General features: G+C 35.5%; 1 protein-coding gene across 3 annotated transcripts in view; it reads right to left on the minus strand.

Annotated features, from left to right (window-relative positions):
- Positions 1–21,164, minus strand: part of GPHN (gephyrin) — a 626,989-nt gene that overhangs the window by 485,469 nt on the left and 120,356 nt on the right. For all 3 annotated transcript variants that reach the window (XM_028101094.2, XM_028101105.2, XM_028101100.2), the window contains exon 2: positions 18,947–19,025. In XM_028101094.2, coding sequence (XP_027956895.1) covers positions 18,947–19,025 — 79 coding nt within the window. The remainder of the gene's footprint in view (positions 1–18,946; positions 19,026–21,164) is intronic.

Consider the following 21,164-nt stretch of genomic DNA (forward strand, 5'->3'; position numbering starts at 1 on the left):
TTGGGCTGAGTCACAAACAGATGTTTCTTAAGAAGCTCATTAGGGAAGCATACTTATGTAGACTTCTTATTAGCAAACTTCTTTACCTGCCTATTTGATTATCTTTCCCCTCCCACAGCCAGAAATCCTGCACTGAAAAACACATAGAAGAGTTCAGATACTGTTAAATCTCACTCTTGGTCTCACTTTTAGTCTCTGTAATCTCACTCTTCAGATGCCAACATAAACCAAAATGAAGAGAAACAAAAATTCTGTTCCTCCTCTGAACAAAAATCGAGGAGAAAAAGGCAGACAGACACACAGATGATAGGTAAAACTTTATTGTGAGAGAACAATTAAATGATCAAAAATCATACACCTACAGATCATACAGAAAAAAATATTTCCAAACATTTTAATGTCAATGCCAAGATGTAGTCATAATTTTTTTCTAAGTATTTGCCAGTTTTTTTTAAATTGAATTTTATTTATTGACAGAGAGACAGAGTACAAGCAGGGGGAGCAGCAGGCAGAGGGAGAGCAAGAAGCAGCCTTCCCTGTGAGCAGGAAGTCCAACACAGGGCTCAATCCCAGGACCCTGGGAACATGACCTGAGCCAAAGGCAGACTCTTAACTAACTGAGTCACCTAGTTGCCCCAGTCATATTTTTGATAAACTTAGGACACAAATTAAAATCAAAGGCCAAGTTAAGTCATTGTGCTACATGCCTTAAAATTACACAGTGCTATAAGGCAGTTTTATCTCAATAAAACTGAGAAAAAAATAAAATTAAAAAAAGTGGTAACAAAACGAAGAAAGTCAAAACTAAGGCTGGAAGTGGAAAGACAATACTTGGTTGTCAGGTAGCCCATCACTACGCAGTTTTATGAGCTGAGATAAATCACAAGTCAAAGGAGCTTTAATTTTCACATCTCTACATTGACATAGTTAAACTTACTATGACTCCGTGTAGGAAAGAAAATTACAGAAGTAGTGAGGCAAACAGACCCTACAGGGATCTCCAATGATCCCATCACCTGGTATTCACACTTTTGTATAATCCCCACCCCTTGAGTGTGGTTAGAACCTGTGACATGCTTCTAACAAAAAGAATATAGCAAACGTGACAATGTATCACCCCCATGATCAGACAACATTATATGGCAAAGATAATGGGAGCTATGGGGAAACTAGCCAACACCCAGCAAAAAGCAGAGCATTCAATCATATAACGCAAGGCTATGAATTCTGCCAACAACCTGAATTAGTTTGGAGCAATTCTTCCCCAGTCAAGCTTCCAAATGAAAATGCAACCCAATCAACACCTAGATTGTAATCTCAGGCAACAATGAGCAGAGGAGCATTTAAAATGTGCTCAAAAGCCTGACTCATGGTGGTGTAAGATAACAAATATGTTTTTTTAAGCCAGTAAGTTTGTGGTAATTGCTTACACAGCAATATTAAACTCTAAGTAGACAATCCAATCATCCATTTGTTCACTCTGACCATTAATGTCAGATATTTCAATGTGTTCTGGATAAATTAAATACATGGATATCATGAATCATTTTAATCATTAGTTTTAACCATGTAGGCTCTCATCCATTTCAGACAAACTGCATTTCTAAACAGTATAAGTAGTACTCATGGAGTTTCCATTCTATCTCATAATCTCTCTTTCTCTACCCGCTTCTTCCGTCCTTCCTTCCTCCCTCCCTCTCTAAGTCCCTTAGTTCCTTCCTGCCTCCTCACCTCCCTTTATTCCTTCCTACCTTTTTACTTTTTAAAAAGCTTCAAGGATCACCTCTTCTTAGAATACTTCATCAGTGTTCCCATTAAACTTTTGTATACCTCTATAATGATATTTCTCAGTTAAGTATTATAATGGAATGGTAAATGAGAATCTTTGACTCTTTTTCCCTTTTTATTTCTACTCGTGAAATTCTTCTTTTTAAGACAGAAAAAAGTATGGAAAAACAGAAACAACCTGTTACTATTCCACCTGCTGCCTAGCCAGTTGTAACTGAAGTAATACATTCATCTAAGTCATTTCACATTTACATATGTGTATTATATAAAGTTAATAATATCAAAAATTAGGCAATAACTATTGTCAATTCATTGAACTATGTCCTTTAAAGCTACTACAGACAGTTAGAGGGAATCCAAGATGGAAGAGGAGAAGACCTTAATTTCATCTACTCCCAGGAAATCAGCTAGATAGCTATCAAACCAGTCTTAACACCTGCAAATTCAACCAGAGATTGAAGAATAGCTGCAACTCTACCAACAGAAAAGTGACCACTTTCTGCAAGGTAGGAAGTGTGGAGAAGTGAATCCAAGGAAATATACAGGAAGATAGACCGTGGTGGGGAGGAAGCCTCCATCAGCCAGCTACTGACAGGTGACAGAGCAGCGGAGCACAAAATCGGAACTTTTAGAAGTATGCTCTGGTGAGGGACGTCACTCACATGTTAAGTGGGGGGTGAAACCCTTACTGGGAAAGTGTGGTCTCAGGATCCTAGGGGTCACAGGAAGACAGGGGTGTGAGTGCAACAGAGCTCCCAGGTATGGGAGTGGGGAAGCCGGCTGCAAAGGATGAACCCAGGAGTGGGCATTCAGGTCAGGGTTGCCATAAACCATGATCGGTGGCACAGTTGGGCCCCTGCTTGAAGTGGCAGAACAGGGAGACAGTGCCACAGGAGTCTGCTGGGTTTGGAGATTTGAGCCAGAGTGTGCCTGGGACAGAAACGCTCGGTCAAGGGGTGGAGCAAGATGGCGGAGGAGTAGGAGACCTAAATTTTGTCTGGTCCCAGGAATTCAGCTGGATAGGGATCAAACCATTCTGAACACCTACGAACTCAACAGGAGAACGAAGAAAAGAATAGCAACAACTCTCTGAACAGAAAAGCGACCACTTTCTGGAAGGTAGGACATGCAGAGAAGTGAATCCGAGGGGATATTCGGGGGGATAGATGGTGGGGGAGGGGGCCTCAGTTGGTCCCTTCTGGCAAGTGATAGAGCAGCAGAACACAAAATCGGAAATTTTAGAAGTAGCTCCGCTGAGGGACGTCACTCCAGTGGCTAAGCAGCGGGTGGAACCCTCGCGGGACAGTGTGGTCTCAGGACCCTCGGGGTCACAGAAAGACTGGGGGTGCCTGAGTGTGGCAGAGCTACCAGGTATCAGAGCGGGGAAGCTGGCTGCAAAGCTGCAGAGACGGAGCAGAGGAGTGGGATCTCAGCTCAGGGTTGCCATAAACCCCATGGCACAGTCAGGCCACTGCTCTTCCAGCACGGACCCAACAAATGGCAGATCCAGCGAGACTACCCTTCCTCCCCCGGGAGGAGCGGCGCGGGAGCACTCTGCAGGGATCTGCTGGGTTTGGAGACTCCACACGGGTGCCAGAGACAGAAACGCTGAGTAACAGGCCGGGTGAGCACAGAGTGCAGCTGGAGACCGGAAAGATGGGAGTGATTGACTGCTTTTCTCTGGGGGCGCAGTGAGAAGCGTGGCCCTGAGTTCTCGGCTCCTCTGGGGCGGAGATTGGGAGGCCGCCATTATCACTCTCGTCCTCCAAAGCTGTAGGAAAGCTTGCAGGGAACAAAAGCTCCTGAGAGCAAACCCGAGTAGATTACTGAGCCCGGACCTGGCAAGGGCGGGGCAATTCCGCCTCCAGCAAAGACATTTGGGAACTACGGCAACAGGCCCCTCCCCCAGAAGATCAGCAAGAACAGCCAGCCAAGACCAAGTTTACCAATCACTGAGAACGGCAAAACTCCAGCACTAGGGGAATACTGCACATAGCATTCATGGCTTTTTTAACATGATTCTTTAGTCTTCAAAGTTAATTTTTTTTAACTGTCTTTTTTTTGCGAATTTTTCTTTTTCCCTTTTTCAACCAACATCTTATCAATCCCTTTTTTAAAAAAACATTTTTATTTTTCACTGTTTTAGTCATATTCTATGCCTTCATATTAGTTACCCCTATTTGTGGCATATATATAAATTGTTCTCTCTTCAAAATTTTGAGATACAGTTTCTTCTCACAGATCAAAATATACCCTAAATCTCCAGTGTATGGCTTTATTCTAGTCTCCTGCCTGATCACATTCTCTCCCTTTTTCTTTTTTCAATCCTCTTCTTTCTTATTTCAAACAACTTATCAATTCCTTTTATAAAATTTTTTATAATTTTCATCTTTACAGTCATATTCCATCCCTTCATTGCATTAACCCTTATTTTTGTCATATATAAGTTTTTCTTTAAAATTTTGGGAGGCACTTTCTTCTAAAAGACCAAAATACACCCAAAATCTAGTGTGTGGCACTGATCTATGCACAAGCCTGATCGTATTTGATCATATTTTGGATTTTTTGTTTTGTTCTGTTTTTGTTTGTTTTTATCTTTTTCTTTTCTTTTTTCTTTTTCTCTTTTATTTCCCTTTCTTTTCCCCCAGTTTCAAGTCTTTTCTGATTTGTTTAGAGTATATTTTCAGGGGACGTTGTTACCCTGTTAGCATTTAGTTCTCATTCATCTGTTCTCCTCTGGACAAAATGACAAGATGGAAAAAAATCACCTCAACAAAAAGAACAAGAGGCTGTACCAACTGCCAGGAACCTACTCAATACGGACATTAGTACGATGTCAGAAATAAGAGTTCAGAATGATGATTTTAAAGATACTGGCTGGGCTTGAAAAAAGCATGGAAGTTATTAGAGAAACCCTTTCTGGAGAAATAAAAGAACTAAAATCTAACCAAGTTGAAATCAAAAAGGCTATTCATGAGGTGCAATCAAAAATGGGGGCACTAACTGCTAGGATAAATGAGGCAGAAGAGAGAATTAGTGATATAGAAGACCAAATAATGGAAAATAAAGAAGCTGAAAAAAAGAGAGATAACTACTGGATCAGGAGGGCAGAATTCGAGAGATAAGCGATAACATAAGACGAAACAACATTAGAATAATTGGGATCCCAGAAGAAGAAGAAAGAGAGAGTGGGGCAGAAGGTATACTGGAGCAAATTATAGCAGAGAACTTCCCTAATTTGGAGAAGGAAACAGGCATCAAAATCCAGGAGGCACAGAGAACCCCTCTCAAAGTCAGTAAAAATAGGTCAACACCCCGACATCTAATAGCAAAACTTAAGAGTCTCAGAGACAAAGAGAAAATCCTGAAAGCAGCTCGGGACAAGAAATATGTAACCTACAACGGTAGAAACATTAGACTGGCAACAGACCTATCCATAGAGACCTGGTAGGCCAGAAAGGACTGGCATGATATATTTAGAGCATTAAATGAGAAAAATATGCAGCCAAGAATACTATATCCAGCTAGGCTGTCATTGAAAATAGGAGCGATAAAAAGCTTCCAGGACAAACAAAAACTAAAGGAATTTGCAAACATGAAACCAGCCCTCCAAGAAATATAGAAAGGGGTCCTCTAAACAAAGAGAGAGTCTAAGAGCAACATAAACCGGAAAGGAACACAGACAATATACAGTAACAGTCACCTTAGAGGCAATACAATGGCACTAAATTCCTATCTTTCAATAGTTACCCTGAATGTAAATGGGCTAAATGCCCCAATCAAAAGACACAGGCTATCAGATTGGATTAAAAAACAAGACCCATCGATATGCTGTCTGCAAGAGACACATTTTAGACCCAAAGACACCCCCAGATTGAAAGTGAGGGGGTGGAAAACCATTTACCATGCTAATGGACACCAAAAGAAAGCTGGGGTGGCAATCCTTATATCAGACAAATTAGATTTTAAAACCAAAGACTGTAATAAGAGATGAGGAAGGACACTATATTCTACTTAAAGGGTCTATCCAACAAGATCTAACAATTGTAAATACCTATGCCCCTAACATGGGAACAGCCAATTATATAAGGCAATTAATAACAAAAGCAAAGAAACACATCAGCAACAATACAATAATAGTGGGGGACTTTAACACCCCCCTCACTGAAATGGACAGATCAAATAACCAAGAGATCAATAAGGAAATAAAGACTTTAAATGACACCCTGGACCAAATGGACTGCATAGATATATTCAGACCAGGAGTGACTGACTGCTTTTCTCTGGAGAGCAGGGAGACAGGAGTGATTGACTACTGTTCTCTGAGGGCTCACAGGAACAGTGGGACTGAGCTTTCAGCTCTGTGGCTATATATATACACATACATATATATACTTTTTTCCCCTTTCTTTAAAATGTTGGGATGCTGTTTCTTCTAACAGACCAAAATACACCTGAAGTCTAGTGTATGGCTCTGTTCTATTCACCCACCTGATCATATTCTCTTTTTAGGTTTTGTTTTGATTTGTTTTGTTTTGTTTTTTTGTTTTTCTGTTTTATTAAAGTCTTTTTTAATAAATTCGTTTTATTCAAGTCTTTTTAAATTTTCATCTTACAGTTACATTATATCCTCTAAATGTATTTATTTTTGTATATGTAAGTTTTTCATCCTTTACAATTTTGAGATGTAGTTTCCTCTAACAAACTGAACAAAATACACTCAGGTGATAGTGTATTGTTCTGTTCTGTTCACCTATCTGTTTATATCCCCTCCTTTTTCTATTATACTTGTTATTTTTTTTCTTTCACTTTGGTTTTCTTTTTTGTTTTGTTTTTTAATTTCACTTTTGACGGAGACATTTATCCTTTCACTGTAATTTTGGTACATATATAGGTATTCCTTTCTTTATAATTTTAGGATCTACACCAACATACACATAGAATCCAGTGTACTTCTCTATTCTGCTCACCTGTCTCATTGTATTCTCACTCTTTTTTATTTTACCAGTTTCAGGTATCCTCTGATTTGTTTAGTGTATATTTCTCTGGGATCGTTGTTACCCTTTTACTATTTTGCATTCTCATTCAACTATTCTTCTGTGGACAGAAAGAAAAGATGGAAAAACTCAACTCAAAAAGAGAACAAGAGGCAGGACTGACTGCCAGGGGCCTAATCACTATGGACATTAGTAAGATGTCAGAACTAGAGTTCAGAATAACAATTATAAAGATACTAGGTGGGCTTGAAAAAAGCATTGAAGACACTAGGGAAAACCTTTTGGAGAAAAAGCAAAACAATATTAGAATAACTGGGATCCCAGAAGAAGAGGAAAGAGAGAGGGGGGCAGAAGGTATACTGGAGCAAATTATAGTGGAGAACTTCCCTAATCTGGGGAAGGAAACAGGCATCAAAATCCAGAAGGCACAGAGAAGCCCAAACAAAATCAATAAAAATAGGTCGACATCTGCACATATAATAATGAAACTTACAAATCTCAGAGACAAAGAGAAAATCCTGAAAGCAGCTTGGGACGAGAGGTCTGTAACCTACAAGGATAGAAACATTAACGGGCAGCAGACCTATCCACAGAGACCTGACAGGCCAGAAAGGACTGACATGATATATTCAGGGTGCTAAACAAGAAAAGTGTGCAGCCAAGAATACTTTATCCAGCTAGGATGTCATACAAAACAGAAAGAGTGATAAAAAGTTTCCAGGACAAACAGAAACTAAAAGAATTTGTGATCACCAAACCAGCCATACAAGAAATATTAAAGGGGTCCTCTAAGCGAAGAGAGAGCCCAAAAGTAACAAAGACAACAGAGGAACAGAGACAATATACAGTAATAGTCACGTTACAGTCAATACAATGGCACTAAATTCATATCTTTCAATAGTTATTCTGAATGTAAATGGGCTAAATGCCCCAATCAAAAGACACAGGGTATCAGACTGGATAAAAAAGCAAGATCCCTCAATATGCTGTCCGCAAGAGACTAATTTTAGATGCAAAGACACCTCCAGATTGAAAGTGAAGGGCTATACAGTGAAAGTATCAAGCTAATACACATCAAAAGAAAGCTGGGGTGGCAAACCTTATATTAGACAAATTAGATTTTAAACAAAAGATTATAATAAGAGATGAGGAAGGGCACTACATCATAAATAAAGGGCCTATCAAACAAGAAGATCTAACAATTGTAAATATTTATGCCCCTAACTTGGGGGCAGCCAATTAATAAAAAAATCAGAGAAACCCATCAATAATAATACAATAATAGGAGGAGACTTTAACAACCCCCTCACTGCAATGGACAGATCATCTAAGCAGAAGATCAACAAGGACATAGGGCTTTGAATGACACACTGGACCAGATGGACTTCACAGATATATTCAGAACATTCCATCCCAAAGCAACAGAATACACATTCTTCTCGAGTGTACATGGAACATTCTCCAGAGTAGATCACCTCCTGGGTCACAAATTGGGTCTCAGCCAGTACGAAAAGGATGGGATCATTCCCTGCATATTTTCTATTTTCTGACCACAATGCTTTGAAACTGGAACTCAATCACAACAGGAAAGTTGGAAAGAACTCAAATATGTGGAGGTTAAAGAGCATCCTAATAAAGAATGAATGGGTCAACCAGGAAATTAAAGAAGAATTTAAAAATGCATGGAAACAAATGAAAATGAAAACACAACTGTTCAAAATCTTTGGGATGCAGCAAAGGCAGTCCTAAGAGGGAAGTATATAGCACTACAAGCCTTTCTCAAGAAAAAGAAAGGACTCAAATACAGAACTTAACCCTATACCTAAAGGAGTTGGAGAAAGAACAGCAAATAAAGCCTAAACCCAGCAGGAGAAGAGAAATAATAAAGATCAGAGCAGAAATCAATGAAATAGAAACCACAGTAGAACAGATCAACGAAACTAGGAGCCGGTTCTTTGAAAGAATTAATAAGATTGACAAACCCCTGGCCAGACTTATCAAAAAGAAAAGAGAAAAGGACCCAAATAAATAAAATAATGAATAAAAGAGGAGAGGCCACAACCAACACCGAAGAAATACAAACAATTATAAGAACATATTATGTGCAATTATACGCCAACAAATTAGGCAATTGGGAAGAAATGGATGCATTCCTAGAGATGTATATACTACCAAAACTGAACCAGGAAGAAACAGAAAACCTGAACAGACCCATAACCAGCAAGGAAATTGAAGCAGTAATCAAAAATCTCCCAACGAGCATGAGCCCAATGCCAGATGGCTTTCTAGGGGAATTCTACCAAACATTTAAAGAAGAATTAATACCTATTCTTCTGAAGGTGTTTCAAAAAATTGAAATGAAGGAAAACTTCCAAACTCTTCCTATAAGGCCAGCATTACCTTGATCCCAAAACCAGACAAAGACCCCACCAAAAGGAATTACACACCAATATTCCTGATGAACATGGATGCAAAAATTCTCACCAAAATACTAGCCAATAGGATCCAACAGTACATTAAAAGGATTATTCCCCATGACCAAGTGGGATTTATTCCTAGGTGCAAGGTTGCTTCAACACCTACAAATCAATGTGGTACACTACATAAATAAAAGAAAGGACAAGAACCGTATGATCCTCTCAATAGTTGAAGAAAAAGCATTTGACAAAGTACGTCATCCTTTCTTGATTAAAACTTGTCACAGTGTAGGAATAGAGGGTACATACCTCAATATCTAAGAGCCATATATGAAAAGCCCACAGCGAATATCATTCTCAATGGGGAAAAACTGAGAGCTTTTCCGCTAAGGTCAGGAATACGGCAGGCATGTCCATCACCACTGCTGTTCAACATAGTACTGGAAGTCTTAGCCTCAGCTATCAGACAACAAAAAGAAATAAAATGCATCCAAACTGGCAAAGAAGAAAAACTCTCACTCTTTGCAGATGACATGATACTCTATGTGGAAAACCCAAAAGACTCCACCCCAAAATTCCTAGAACTCATACAGGAATTCAGCAATGTGGCAGGATATAAAATCTATTTATCTGTTGCAGTTCTATACACCAACAATGAAACAGAAGAAAGAGCAATTAAGGAGTCGATCCTATTTACAACTGCACCCAAAACCGTAAGATACCTAGGAATAAATCTAACCAAAGAGGCAAAGGATCTGTATAACAGATCAGAAAACTGTACAACACTCATGAAAGAAATTGAGGAAGACACAAAGAAATGGAAAAATGTTCCATGTTCATGGATTGGAAGAACAAATACTGTTAAAATGTTTACGCTACCTAGAGCAATCTACACATTCAATGCAATCCTTATCAAAATACCATAAAGTTTGTTCACAGAACTGGAACAAAGAATCCTAAAATTTGTATGGAACCAGAAAAGACCCCAGGTAGCCAAAGGAATGTTGAAAGAAAAAAATCCAAAACTGGTGGCATCACAATTCCGGACTTAAGCTCTATTACAAACCTATAATCATCAAGACAGTATGGTACTGGCACAAAAACAGACACACAGATCAAAGGAACAGAATAGAGAACCCAGAAATGGACCCTTAACTCTATGGTCAACTAATCTTCGACAAAGCAGGAAAGAATATCTAATGGAAAAAAGTCTCTTCAACAAATGGTGTTAGAAAATTGGACAGCCACATGCAGAAGAATGAAACTGTACCATTTCCTTACACCACACACAAAAATAGACTCCAAATGGATGAAAGACTTAAACGTGAGACACGAAACCATCAAAACCCTAGAGGAGAACACAGGCAGCAACCTCTTCAACCTCAGCCGCAACAACTTCTGGCTAGACATGTCTCCATAGGCAAGGGAAAAAAAGGCAAAAATGAGGTATTGGGACTTCATCAATATAAAAAGCTTTTGCACAGCAAAAGAAACAGTTGACAAAACCAAAAGACAACCGACAGAATGGGAGAAGATATTTGCAAATGACATATCAGATAAAGGGCTCATATCCAAGATCTATAAAGAACTTTTAAAACTCAACACCCAAAGAACAAATAATCCAATCAAGAAATGGGAAGAAGACATGAACAGACATTTCTACAAAGACATTCAGATGGCCAACAGACACATGAAAAAGTGCTCAACACCATACAGCTTCAGGGAAATACAAATTAAAATCACAATGGGTTACCACATCACACCAGTCAGAATGGTTAAAATTAACAAGTTGGGAAATGACAGATGTCAGTGAGGATGTGGAGAAAGGGGAACCCTCTTACAATGTTGGTGGGAATGCAAGCTAGTGCAGCCACTCTGAAAAACAGTATGGAAGTTGCTCAAAAAGTTGAAAATGGAGCTATCCTATGACCCAGCAATTGCACTACTGGGTATTTACCCCAAAGATACAAATGTAGTGATCTGAACGGGCACCTGCACCCCAATGTTGATAGCAGCAATGTCCACAATAGCCAAACTATGGAAAGAGCCCAGGTGTCCATCTACAGATGAATGGATAAAGATATGGTATATATATACAATGGACTATTAGGCAGCCATCAAAAAAAAAATGAAATCTTCCCATTTGCAACAGCATGGATGGAACTAGAGAGTATTATGCTAAGCAAAATAAGTCAATCAGAGAAAGACAATTATATGATTTCAGTGATATGTGGAATTTAAGAAACAAGGCAGAGGATCATAGGGAAAGAGAGGAAAAATTGAAACAAGACAAAACCAGAGACTCTTAAATCTTAGGAAACAAACTGAGGGTTGCTGGAGGGGAGAGGGTGGAGGGATGGGGATGGGGTAACTCAGAGATGGATATGGGGGAAGGCAGGTGTTGTAATGAGCAATGGGTATTATATAAGACTGATTAATCACAGACCTACATCCCTGAAATAAATAATACATTATATGTTAATAAAAAAATAAGTAAATAAATAAATTACTACAGATATACTACCAATATCTAATTGAGATACCTTGTGCAGGCAAGCAAAATGTTCCATTTTTAAAAAATAACAATTTTTGACAATGTATACTTTTTTAAATTAACAACTGAAAATCAGTACAGTAGACCTCTCTTAGTTTAACCACTCTTTTTTTCTGAGACTACCTTCTCTCTCATTTAATTAGAGTATCCTACCATTCTGGCCACAGGTATCCGTTCCATGACTGATCAACTAAGACAGACTGCCACAGTGATTGTTTGATGTCACATGACCAAATTAACCAGATTATCAAAGCCAGAACTCTTTCTTGGGATTTTACATTTCAGACCTGGAAGTGAAGAGAGATCATGGAGCTAGGGGAAAGTAAACTGGAGTAAGTTAGCAGTCATCTTCCTGGTTTCATGGAGAAAGTCTGACTGCCACAAGTGAGACTAAAAAAAGACCAAAAGAGATGATGGCAAAGGGTGACAAACAAACTCAGTTGCACAAACTCCTTAAATCTATTCTTTGGGGTTTCCGTACCTGACCTGGTTTCTAAGCTTTCCCGATTCCATGAGAAGTACATAGTTACATAAGCCTATCAAGTCCAATTTTGCTTTTTAAGTTAGTTTGACTTAGGTTTCTATACAATGAAAATAAGAGAACCCACTAAATAAAATGATACATTATTTATTTCATTTAAAAATTCTAATACTGGGGGCATCTGTGTGGCTCACTCAGTTAAGTGTCCAACTCTTGATTTCAGCTCAGGTCATGATCTCAGAGTCATGAGACGGAGACCTACATCAGGCTCCAAGCTCAGTGTGGAGTCTGCTTGAAATTCTCTCTCTCTCCCTCTCCCTCTGGCCCCTCCTCTTGCTCACTCTCTCACTCTAAAAATAAATGAATAAATAAATGAAATCTTAAAAAAAAATTCGAATACTGTACTGGTCATCTATGTGTCAGGTGGACAACTCAGATATTGTCCATCTTCAATCATACGGTATTTGACTACAAGAATGTCTGTTAAACATAATTCTGAAGAACCTAATATAAGCATCTAGTAGTGCTTTTTGATTAATAAATTATAAAATGAATGAACCCACAAAAAAAATTAAACATACAGTCTCAGGAATATACGGAATGATAGAAATTAGGGAGTCTTCTAAAAGCAAAGTAAAAATCCAAAGTCTTTGGATTTGCAGTTCTGACGTAGAACATAGTACTATAATATTGTACCACAAGCCTAGATTAAGCTGTGTTGTCCCAATATATAATTTACAGACTAATAAATATATAATTCAAAAAAAGAACCTGATTAAAAATGATAATAACTTACATTTAGAGATAAAATTACAAAGATAATTTTGGTAGCTGTCTTAGATTTAGCAGAACTATTTTAAGCATAGCAAAATGAATGATCAATAATGGTTAAACAACTGCCATTAAAAAATGCATTTTCACATCAAATGAATTTATCTTCAGAGAAACAAAGGATAACAATATAAAAATCCTTGCATTTTGTTTAATAAACATTAAACGTCTCAGAGATACTCTAAAACTGAAATTTAATAAATAGACCATAGAAAATAGTAACTAAATTCTAATCTACCTGAACATGCAGTATGAGAATGTATAGCTCTATGGAAAATAACCACTTCAAAATCCACTGTTTATCCTCTGCTGACTGGCATTTTTAAGAAACTCAATTCACCATAGCAACCTGTCTTAACACCAGCAGATAAGTACAGGCTATATTTAGATATGATTGCTTTCCAGACGGCAATCCTGTCTTTCCTTCACATTTAATGCCATGATCCAGAGGACCAAAATATCACTCAATCAGATTGTAGTGTGAAGTCAAGTATATTCAGGGGGGGACACGGCTATGTTTCAGAACCATGAAAAGAAGTTTCCACCAAAAATGATAAGATTTGTAAAGAAGTAAATTAAGGTAAGTAAAATTTTCATGTCTAAGGAATTTACAATCAGATACAACTATTCTGTTCGATTTTATCTATGAAATGCTGTTATTAAGCACTAATCATCTATAATATCAAAATACATTTCAACTAGCACATTGTTATTATTTTTTAATTACTATGCTGCATTTCCAATGTGTCATTATCTAACTAAAAAAGTAATTTTTTTTACATGAGCAATTCTTCACAGATGAGATATAACAAGAACTGTAGTAATACAAGGCAAGTAACAGAATACAGTATAAGGGAAATGAATTGATTAAAATACTACTGTCACAAAATTACTATGGACATGATTCATAATCTTCTTAATGATAATGAAAGGAAATAAGTAACAGTATTTATACAGTTTACTGCCCAATATGCCAAAGTTCTTAACAGACATTTTTCTTTATTCTCTAGATGAGTTGCACTGAAGTCATTAAAAAGACAAAATGTAAAGAAGTGAAGTTCAATTAAAAATACCAAGAACATAGCACATCACATCCATTAGAATGGTACTATCAACAACAACAAAAACCACAAACAAACAGAAAATAATGAGTGTTGGTGAGGAAATCAAAAAATTGGAACCCTTTTGCACTGTTGGTGGGAATATAAAATGGTGTAGTCACTATGGGAAAAAAAGTATGGCATTTCTTCAAAAATTGAAATTGATTTACTATATGATACAGCAATTCTGCTCCTGTGTATACAACCAAAAGAATTGAAAGCAGGGTCTCAAAGAGATATTTGCACATCCATGTTCATAGCAGTATTCACAATAGACAAAGGTTAGAAGCAATCCTGTGTCCACTGATGGATGAATAAACAAAATATGGTGTAAATATATCGAATATTAATGGAACATATAATGAAATAATGGAATATAATTGAGCCTTAAAAAGAAAATTCTTACACATGCTACAACATGGGAGAATTCCCTTGGGACTATTATGCTAAGTGAAATAAACCAGTCACAAAAAGACAAATACTGCATGATTCTACTTATATGAGATTTCTACAAAAGTCAAAATCATAGAAACAGGAAGTACAATAGTAGTTGTCAAAGGCTGGAGGAGGGATGGGGAGTTATTGTTTAACAAGTATAGCATTGCAGTTCTGTAAGATGAAAAATTTCTAGAGAATGATTGCATAACAGTGCATATATACTTAACATTACTGAACTATACACTTAAAATTGGTTGAGATGGTAAATTTTATGTCATTTTTATTTTATGACAATTAAAAGAAATACCAAGAATACTGATAAGAAAAAAGTATTTCTTGCTCCATAACATAATTTATTCAGGATTCAGAATTAAGATCTATTTCACTGAATCATACTTTTTTACAAATCACAAGAGGTTATAAATTGGTAATATCTTTTCAAAATCTGTTTATCACTGAAACAACTGAAAAAATGCTGAGTACCATAAAGGGAAAAAAAGGAAGACTGATATATTTGTCATGTTGTACAAAATTCTCAAAGAATATAAACTTTCCCTGTTTGACTATAAAGAAAATTACTAGTATCCTGCATTATAAATTATATTTCTAGTGTCAAGAGATATCCAATTCTGCTATGAATTAAACTACTCTTCCTATAACTAACTTACATAACACATATCTAGGATGGTCCTAAACTTTAAGGGCTTTTGCAAATTAAACAAGACATACCCACCTATACCACACACATCATCGGCATCAACACAAAGAATAGTACAAACAGGTGTTCAATTATGTTAGCCCTTTTCATTCTTAATTTTCCCCTTTTGATTCTTAAACAGCTTCAATAATTTCTATAAATGTTTCTGAGCTCAAATAATTATTTGTGTTAAATAGTGTATAAGTAAGCAATAGGAAATCTAAAGTATAAATATGTTAATATGTTTTATCTTTCATCTTCAGCACACAATCAATGGGGATTTAAAAGTATTTTTGAGAATGACCTCTATAAAGAACAGAACTAAATATAACTTATTATATACAGTATATAATTTGCATGTAATAAGTCATCTCTCTAACATAAATAACAAGAAGCAGCATAAACAATTTTTTATAACTTAAATATCATGCATCCCTCAACTTAAAGAGAAAAAAATTAATTATATCATGCTACTAAGAATAACTTCCTTTATGTATGAAAAGTATCTATCACACTGGATGTGTTTCTAATACAGTGAAACATCAAGTTAAATTTGACAATGCTTTTCAATGTGCCATTGAGAAACCACAAGTAAAACAAGAGGTCTTACAACACAACAGAACAAATTATACATATAGCAGAGGAAATCAATCTTAAAATACTTAAAATCATAAACATAAGATGAGCTTTTAAAACAGATAAAATTGTTCATTTTGAAATTTAACATGCATGCAAATTACTAATTCAAACAAATCCTCAGACACATTCATCAGCAAGAAATGAAGGTCAAGATCCTCTACTTGGTCTTACACTTAACACCTGCAGGATTGTGATAGAAAAAATTATTCCCAGAATAACTACCAAAGAAGAGAGCTTCTCAGGTATCCCCTTTACCTCAATCTTCCCACAAGTCACATTCTGCTCTCATTATTGAAACAGCTCAAAAGTTAGTAGTAAGGCCAGAACGTCTTTTTTAGGGATTCACAACTTTCTCATCTTTTTCTCTCATGGCATCCCTCCATCATGTTCTTATAACATAGATCACTCAGTTCATTCAAGCCCAATTAGTTTTACCATACAATGGAAGCAAAATCTTGGCGAGTGTAGTTTACACAGACTAGATAAATGACAGAAGGCCTATCACATTATTCCATTAGCTCGACACAGATTTAAAAGTATCACTTTTTGTTCTGCTTTTTCATTCTCCTCTGAGGCAATAAACCCTTAAAGCTTCATTCATTCATTTAAAGACACACACACACACATACAGACACACATACCACATTTGATTTGGTTTTATTTTTCTACTTTGCCCACAGAAATTCCATACATGCTCATTTATCCAACTATGACATACTATAAACTCCTCCAAGTGTCAATATTGACCAGATAGCCTGGGTTCTCTTCACTTCTTTTTTCCTTCCCTCTTTATCCTCTTCCTTTTGAATAGCCTTAGCGATTTTAATACTTAGTTTTTCTTTACACATCAATTCCTTTCAGCATTAGCAGCTCAGGAATCTGGAGTATTTATCAAATGCCAGTGATTTTTTTAAGCAGATTTTTTTACTGTAAAGACATTATTTCTGACATATTTTCAACTCAATGTTGCAACATAAATAATCCAACTCCATATAGAATCATGTAGTATACATGAATCAATGAACAAATAGTAAACATTTTTGTCAGGAGTTTGGGACAGAAGAGAGGTAAATGTCTTTAAGAAAAAAATCCATACCCATGAGGTATGTACTAAGTGAATATTGTTATAGAATAATAACTCAGAAGAAAATATTTCCCATCATAACAACTGAGAAAAATACATCAATTTCTACACTAGGCATTTCCTTCCTTTAAGAATTTTGCTAAGGAAGAAATATATTGCTAAAATATGAATTAGAGTCATTAATAGTACATTTTGACTATTAATAAAAAAAAGTTCTTCCCAAGTGGCAAAGGCCAGACAAATTCTCACTAAATTCTTACATTCAAGACTAATGTCAAGAAACTAATGCCACGTTAAGAGAATGATGCTAAGATAAGATATCTGCTATTTCAAAACAGAGACAGAATTATTTTCTCCAACCCATGCCATAGTGATCTCAGATAAATTTCTCTTAGAATACTAAGATTAAATTTAAAATTTAGTGCTAGGTTGCATGATGATTATTCTACATTCTTGGAAGAAGTACCAAATTCTCTCAAAACACTATAACTCATTGCTATCATCAATTATTTAAGTATAATTCTCCATAGCTTTTATATCATTAATGTTTAGATGAGCACATTTTTTCCACAAAGACTACACAATACAGATAAATAATACTGTTGTGACCAAAAATATATCTTCAAATAATACAATGGAATAATTTGTTATTCATTCAGATGGATAAAATCTTTCAAAAACAATTACAAAGTTTCCTCCTATATCTATAAGGAAAATAGAATTCTTCATGCAAATAAATGTTATTTGACATTAATTTACTGGGAATATTTACATCAAAATAAAGAATAGTTATATTCTTGATTAAATATTTATAGGACTGAAAGGACAACTGTCAATTTTCAGTAGCATAAAGATCATGGAGAAAGAATACTGACATTCCTTTTGAGTGAGAAAAAGAAAAACAGATTAATAAAAAAAAATTGAGAATTGAGTTTAGAAGCTCATTTCTAAATTCATTATATTATAAGCTCTAAGATTCAGTCATTTTCAAGATTCTGTATCTTGTGACTATATTTTTTTAAATGGGAAATCATTAAAGAATCAATATCCTCCAGATTTGACACATGCTTGTGTTTTATTCCTCACAAAATACTCAATTACTAGTAAAACTTGTGGGAGTGTATATTATATATGATATGAAAGATTGATTTCCTGATCTATTTTACTGAACGCATTACATACATCATTAAAGAAAGCACCTGCCAGCACTCCATTTTCTTTTCTCTACTGCATAAGGCTTAACTAGTCTTGATTTTTTTTTTTTTTAATAGAGGTGATCCTACCAGGAGGCATGTTCATATAGAAGATAGGATGCATAATTTACAGTAAATATAAAATTATAAAAAATTAATTCATAAAATAAAAATAGAAAGTGGCATTAGTAAGAACATTAAAAATTGAAACCTATAAAACTTCAAAAATTTTTCCTTCTATGGCTTTCTAACATAAAATATTAAATATATTCTAAATATTCAAGTATGTTATAAAAAATTACTTTATATTTATAATTTTACTTATAAATAAGTATTACAAATTATCCAAAAAAAAAAGTTTAAAATTGATGCAAGCAAATTTAATTGCACCTTTCCCAGCAAATGAATTACTCATCATCTTCCCTACCCAGTATCTACTGCCACATTGGTAAGATATCATCAACCATTAAGAAAGGCTCTTTGAAAGTTGATCATTAATCACAATGCTATCTCTTCTTCTAATATCTATTCTATTTCTAAAAAGAAACTATTCTATACCTTCACTTCTATTGAAACTGTTGGATGTCCTTCACTATATGCAATACAAATTGTTAGAAAAGAAAAACTTACTCAACATTAAATTAGTTCTCATTTACAACTCTTTTGAAAAAGTCACACTAACTATAAAGTTGTAAATTATGCTTAGTACTGAAAACCAAATACTCACAAAGAAGGATCTTGTACGAGATCTTTGAGATTTATCCCACTGCGATCTTCTGCAAGATTCCTGAAGCAACTATCACTCACTAAACAGGAAAGGGGGAAAGAAAAAGAAAATTAATTTTTGCTTACATTTTATTTCAATTACTACTGACAAAATGGAATTTTAAATTGGCTGGTTCTATGGATAGGATTTTTCCAAAGATCAACGGTAATCAATTTCTGGCCTAATAGATTTAGCAACAAATATTAATATTCAATAACAAGCCAATAATCTAAGCATTCAAACTTTATATAAATACAACATATAAAAGACTAAACACATGGGTTTATATTTTGTTCTTACTTTTATAACACCATGTTACCAGCACATAGTGACAAGTCACTGCTTCCACAACTAGAAAAAAAAAAACATTAGCTGTCCCCTCAAATCATATTTTTAAAGATATAAGACAGCAATGTGAGCTAATAAGAACAAACTAGGAGAAAAGCTAAGCCTCCTATTGTTTTCATTTCCAGGAGAATTTGCCAGTTACGAGCTAAGACCCAGAAAGAGGGACACTACTAGAGAAAAGAAAAACCAGCATAGTTCTTGATGGTTCACAGGCTGGCATGACAGAATGAAATCCTATGGAACCCTAAGAAATCCTATGAAATCCCATGAAAACCGTTTTCTGCTGGAAGATTTGCTGAGGGTTGGACAGCACAAGAGGATTTGGAATGAGGAGGAAAAAATGGGCCAGAGGGCAAATAATGTTTTCTATAGTGCTAGAGTGATTAGAAGTCAAAGTCACACTACAGTAAGTGGAGTCTACCACTTTCAGTGTAGAATTTCAGATCTCCCCTGAGAAAAACAATTGCTCTCAACCAAAAGCAAGGGGGGCAGGAGGGGTTAATAAAAGGGGGCAGAACTCAAGAGATACAGTAAAACTTCTCACAATTTCACAATACATAAGAACAAAGTCACATCAGAATATCTGTAACACAACAAGTTTTACCCATAAAGACATTTAAGATCAGAGGTAGACTAAGTATATCTAAAGTTTTCACTCTACTCAGCTCAGTTTGAAGTTGAGTTAAAGTGATTGGCACTTAACACTTAATAACATTTATATCAATTTCTTTGATCCTATAATAAACAACATTGGTATATAACAAAAATTACAAAGTATGCAAAAGGACCCAAAATGTGACCAATAACCAAGAGAAAAAATTATATATTATATATATGTACACACACATACACACACAGATAGATAGATAGGTAGATAGATACTGACCCACAGATGATACAGCATCAGAAGACAAGGACTTTAAGAAAACTTAAACTTTCAAAAAAATTTATTTAACATAAGTTGAAGATACAGAAAAATGTTCACAGTGGATGAAAGAAGGAAAATTTCAGCAAAGAATTAAAATCTATGAAAAAGAATTAAATAGTAATTTTAGAATTGAGAAACACAGTATCTGAAATTAGGAAATCAGGGGATGAGTTTTATAGCTGACTCAACACAGAAAAACAGGATTTGTGAACTTGAAGTGATCAGCAAAAAATATCCAAACTGAAGCAAAGAGGAAAAACACATACGTGAAAAAAACAGAGCAAAAGAAACATGGGAATCAAACAGCTCAATGTAACTGTAGTTGAGGAGAGAGAGAATGGGGCAAAAGCAGTATTTTCAGAACAGCTGAGATTATTCCAAAACTGATTCAATACACTAATTCACTGACTCAACCAACCCACACTGGAAAAAGTAAAATAAAATGACATGAGCAGCCAAACTGTTGAAAATAAAAGATGATAAGAAAATCTTAAAAATAACCAGGAAGAGAAAAAGGGCACATCATCTTCAGAGGAAAAACAGTAAGACTTATAGCTGAGTATTTAACATAAACTATGGAATCCAGAAGACAATGTAAAGTTTTGACTAATATGCTGAGGAAAAACTGGAAATCTAAAAGTCTAGACCTTGATAAAATATCCATCCAAAAATTAAAGGCAAAATAAAACTTTACTTATATAGTATTTTTGTACTTATTAGCATAAATATTAAATGGTGGATTATTTTCTATTTCAATTCAACAATTTTAATCTATGGATCTTAAAGAGTCATTTCTAACCTACATACGGAGCAAGAAGAATATGACATTCACCTTATTCCTTTCAAAGATCCATCACCTAATATTTTATTTGGATTTTATATTCCCTTTCTTTATAGAGTCCC

Source organism: Eumetopias jubatus, unplaced genomic scaffold (genome assembly GCF_037043125.1).
Source record: "Eumetopias jubatus isolate StellerSeaLion01/CBP00866 unplaced genomic scaffold, mEumJub1_p1.0 scaffold_7, whole genome shotgun sequence".
Classification (NCBI taxonomy): Eukaryota; Metazoa; Chordata; class Mammalia; order Carnivora; family Otariidae; genus Eumetopias; species Eumetopias jubatus.